This window comes from Montipora capricornis, chromosome 13 (genome assembly GCF_036669925.1).
Source record: "Montipora capricornis isolate CH-2021 chromosome 13, ASM3666992v2, whole genome shotgun sequence".
NCBI lineage: Eukaryota > Metazoa > Cnidaria > Anthozoa > Scleractinia > Acroporidae > Montipora > Montipora capricornis.
In genome coordinates this window covers 23,952,374-23,957,373 of record NC_090895.1, presented here as the reverse complement: position 1 = coordinate 23,957,373, position 5,000 = coordinate 23,952,374, and the positions used below count along the sequence as shown (strand labels likewise).

At 39.7% G+C, this 5,000-nt stretch overlaps 1 protein-coding gene across 1 annotated transcript in view; it reads left to right on the top strand.

Moving 5' to 3' along the window:
* LOC138030716 (hemicentin-1-like) overlaps positions 1-5,000 on the top strand; it is a 36,106-nt gene that overhangs the window by 22,507 nt on the left and 8,599 nt on the right. The window contains exons 5-6 of the mRNA XM_068878594.1: positions 1,546-1,800; positions 4,212-4,475. Coding sequence (XP_068734695.1) covers positions 1,546-1,800; positions 4,212-4,475 — 519 coding nt within the window. The remainder of the gene's footprint in view (positions 1-1,545; positions 1,801-4,211; positions 4,476-5,000) is intronic.

The following is a 5,000-nucleotide window of genomic DNA, read 5'->3' as shown; positions in this document are numbered from 1 at the left end:
CACAAAGCCTGCTCCTGAACTGCATATGTGGCAGCACATCATCGGTCTTCCAATAATCAAATTTCTAGTTTCTAAAGAAACTGTGGTGCCTTGTCGGTGGGAGAGTGAAACAGGAAAATTTGGTTTTATCAAACATGGTGTTAAAGGTCGAATTACCACTGTGAACGATTTGGAAAGCTGACGTTTCGAGCGTTAGCCCTTCGTCAGAGCAAATAGAGGAAAAATTATTGTGGGTGTTGTTTGTTTTAATCTACCGGTATCCACCCAATTGCCAAACACCTTTTCTTCTTTTTCTGAAACCTTTAAGTATCAAATGCAATATGGTACTCATATCCAAAATTACCGTACGTTTCAAGTTTCTCTGCCAATACCTATATGTAATTGCATGGGCCCGAGTAAAATTAAGGATTAATATCACACATGTTTTCAGAAGCTGTAGAAATTTCCCGAGTCGCGCAGCGACAAGGGCAATTTCTACAGCTTCTGAAAACACAAGTGATATTAATCCTTAATTTTACGAGGACCCATTGCGATTACTTGTTAATAACAAAGAGGGCAAAAGTTTCGTAACACTGTTAAGGCACCTTGAAAAACAGACAGCTAAGCGGAAACACTCGTTCGCTCGGAAGCAAAACAACTGACAAACAGACAAGCAAGTCAACTTGTTCTTTGCGTCCAAAACGAGTATAGATGATTGTTATTTACATCCACTCGAGAGGAAAATACGAGTTTGATTCGTGAACAACTGTAACAACGATTAAACCAAATGTTAAGCTTCAATTTATTTTATTCACCTGTGCTGTAGAGGTTTTTACCACTTGCAAATACGCATCCGTAAACATAGCAAACAGTTTGTCCAAAGAAATCCACCAAATTTGAGGTACTCGTTCCTCCTGTCAATGGCAAATTGTTCTGTGACCTTTTTTGTTGAGGTGCAAGATGTCGTGGTAAACTGAAAGCCCTTGACGAAAGGAATCATTTTGTTTTTCAACCACACAATCCCGCTACGCCGGGCACCATGTAAGTCGATCCAAGTTTTAAGCTTTTCGTGAAAAAAATATTTTGCCCTTCTTCTTGTCACTCGAAAATTCAAATTCAGATCATCTTTTAAAGCTAGTAGCTAGTCTTTTAAAGCCTTTTCGGCGAATGCAGCGCGAATTAAAAGACAAACTTCGATGAAGACGAAGTTGTTTTGCTCAAAAAGAAGAAACCAACTGAATCTGGAAGACGTACGTTCAGCCAATCAGGAGCGAGAATTTTTGGCGCTCGACCAATCGTGAGCGAGTAATTTTGCCCTCTTCTCAAGCAAAATTAAGAAAAAATACCCTCTTCATTGACCAATCAGCATTCAGTAATTTTACCCTCTTTGTTATTATGTAAATAATAATAATGATGATGATGATGATGATTATTATTATTAAAAGTATTGTGCGGTTATCTTACTTGTTTTTAATACATATATTCTACTTCTTTTTTCTTTTCAGCAATTCTCATAAATGCCAGGTTTATGATTAATGTTCTCTTTCAACATTTCTTGACTCTCAGATGCCCCACAAGCAGTTACTGTGACAGCGACGCCACCAGAGGTAAAAGAGGGTCAAAGTGTCACATTGACGTGTCAATCAGATGGGTTCCCATCACCATCATTCTCGTGGAGGTTTAATGGAAATACTATCAATGGCGCCTTGAAAAATGAGTTTTTTGTAGCAAATGCAGAGGTCAAAGATGCAGGAAATTACACTTGCATAGCCATTAACATTCGTGGAAGCAAGCAGTTTACAAGGATGGTAAATGTACGATGTAAGTGAATAATTATTGTTAAATTTGGTGGCGCACACTCACTAGGGGCTGGACAATCTGCGAGCCATGCGAGTCTCACATTGAAGAATAAGCACCCATTTCAAATAGCGCTGATAAACAGTATTTAAGTCTAAGCACCTGTTTCAAAACGGTTAGCTTTCAATAACTGTATGACTCGGATGTTGACTTGCATGTCTCACCGTGTTGGTTCGCATGACTCACAGCTATGGCTCTCATCATGACTCGCAGCCATGGCTGCCATGACTCGCATGGCTCGCTGGCTCACACATTGTCCTTACCCCTCTTAGTAACTTACAGTCTGAACTCCACAGAGGGGCAGAAGATGTCATGATCATCTGAATTGATAATAAATCATATTTGAGTGCATGAGTCTAGGTGGAAGCTAAGCTGTACACTGAACACCACAGAGATGCAGAAGATGTCAAGTGTTAAGCCTGGTTTCCATATGATCTGCAACGGTCTGCGATCGGTCTGCCCGATAGGTCTGCGCCACGTCGCAGACATATGGAAACATTTGTCCCCGGCGTCTGCGGCGATCTGCGGCACACGGTCCAGATGATTGGGAAAGTTGAATCTAGTTCTACTTTCCTGACCATAACGATGCTTTTGACCAAGACAATTTTTAATGGAAACGTGTGTCTGAGATGATCTGTTTCCTATTGGCGACACACTATTGTTCGCCTTGAAACGCGTCCAATCAGACTTGAAGTAAGTGCGATCCTTTTTCTTCTCACTTCGCAGAGGATTATTGGTACGCTTGTCTGCGATTGCTTCAGATTTAAATGGAAACACGTGCCTCCTGTGTTTACGATCGTCTGCGATAAGGCCGACGCAGACAGCTTGCGATCGTCGCAGACTGTTGCAGATCATATGGAAACTAGGCTTTACCAACTGTGCTGATTACAAGTCAAATTTATGACCTTTTCTTGTTTAAGCTGAAGCAAGCACTTACAGGTCTTAAATAATAAGAAATGCTATTTCTGACAGTTGTAGCTTGCGAAATTGGCAGAAATAGATATTTTGCCGGCACGGACCAGAGGACCAGAGGACCCACAAAAGACAACAACAAAAGGCTGCCAGCGTAATTTGTTACCACGAGAAATGGAGGTTTTGCATACGTTATTCTAGGAAACCGAGAACAAACCAGCCGAGAAAATATAGAGACTTGTGGCATTAGATACAGTCAACTCTCCGCTAACGGACACTCTCGTAAGCAGGCAGCTCATCTTACAGACACTTTTTTCAATTCCCCATTTTACCTTCGAATAAGCGGACACTCTCTCGTAAACGGATGTGGACACTTTTGAATTTTTGTTTATGCTCTCTTAAGGGTGGTAGCACTTAACTACCAAACTGTTGCCATTGATCCCTTTAAATAGTCATTTCCCGAGTCCGTTTAACTCTACATTTAGCATTTTTTGCCAAATGTGTTCCATTTAACATTTGTTTGTCTGGTTCAACTCACAACCATTTTTGGTAAATCACATGACCAAAACAGAAAATGCTTAAAACTCAGCGAGTTGACTGTGTTTTTCACAAAATAATAATTTTTAACGCAACAGTACAAGAACAGTCTTAACACAGTCTTAATCTGTAGTATGGTTTTTTAAAAATGTTATTTCTTTAAAAAGTTATGACGTCATAAGGTCCTCCTTTGATTCACTTTTCAAAATAATTATCAGTTCCATTTTTTGTCCAAGTATAAATTCCATGCCACGGTTTACGTAAAACAAGGGAATGGTTCCCATCCGGTGAAGAAACCGCCTCTTCCTTTCGTTTCTTGAGTTTTTTTAATACATGTTTTTCACTGCAACGCACGGCAGAAGACTGAGACTAGTTGCGCATGCGCCTTTCGATTGAAGTGATGTCAGATTGCCATTAGGTAAGTTTCCTCAAAGAACCATCCCTGCAACCTTTTTGTTGGGCTCTTCCTAAGTAACCATTGTCTTTTTGTAGTTAAGTGCTACCCCTCTTAAGCGGACACCCCACATATAATAATTGACTCTTGGCAATGAAATTTGTCGTTAATTTGCAATTCAAACAAAACTATGACCTTCGACAGAGCAATAGAATAATGGGGTTAGTTTTGTGAAATCTCTATTTGTCCGTGGGAAGGCAAGCTGTCCGTTCGTTTGACATGAGCAAGAGTCCAATAATAATATTGTTGTGGACATTCTCGTAAGTGGACAGCTCTACTAACGGACGCTTTTTCCAATTCCCGTTGGTGTCTGCTTACAAGAGAGTTGCCGTTATGTCCAGAAATGCAAGAAATGGCAAAAATTGCAAATTTGCTGAAATTCAGCCGAAGCCGCCATTTTGGCCAGATGTTTGACTATTGGATAAAATACTGTAGTTACAATATTTGTTTTATATTTTAAATTTCGTCTTAGATAAACCAACTAAGACAACTTTCACAACGGGAAATGTGCGTAACACCGCTGTGCAAGGATCAACTGTTACTCTTACGTGCATTGCAAATGGATTTCCTGCACCTAAATACATTATTAGACGTAATGGCACACAAGTGATACAAAGTGGCGGCAAGTACATAATCACTAACATCAAACTCAATGCGGAATATGACACATATTCGTGTCATTCATTCAATGACGAAGGACCAGGGACAAATGAGACCCTCACGATCACTGTAGAAAGTAAGTATCAGGATTTAGCCTACACTAGGGGCAAATTTTCTCTTTTTTTTTTTTTTGGTAATACCAAATAACAATGCTAGATATATTAGTTGCACAAACCAGGGTACACCACTGAGTTAACTTTCAAGTTACTTGCTCACCCTACAAGATTCATGATTTTGACTTAAACATTTATTTTTCTCATATGTATGTAATTTGCTCGTCCGTATCTTGGGATCCATTCTCCAGGTGACGTTGTCTTAAGGGCACCATCGTAGCTTGCAGTTGTTGTGTTTGTTAGCATTAATAAAAACACACTCTGTAATTAAAGTGTTTATCACCTCAACGCAGTTTTGAAGTTTGGTGGTTCTTTGAATTATTAATTTGTGACGTCAACCCGGTGTGGAACCTATTCCCCTTCATTGCTCGGTTATGGATCAAAGTATGACCGCTTTTTCCATCTTTCAAAGGCAAATAAAAGTGAATTTTCAATCCAAAGGTTCGAAAGTAACACAATATACATGCGTATTTGGGATGATTTGCGAG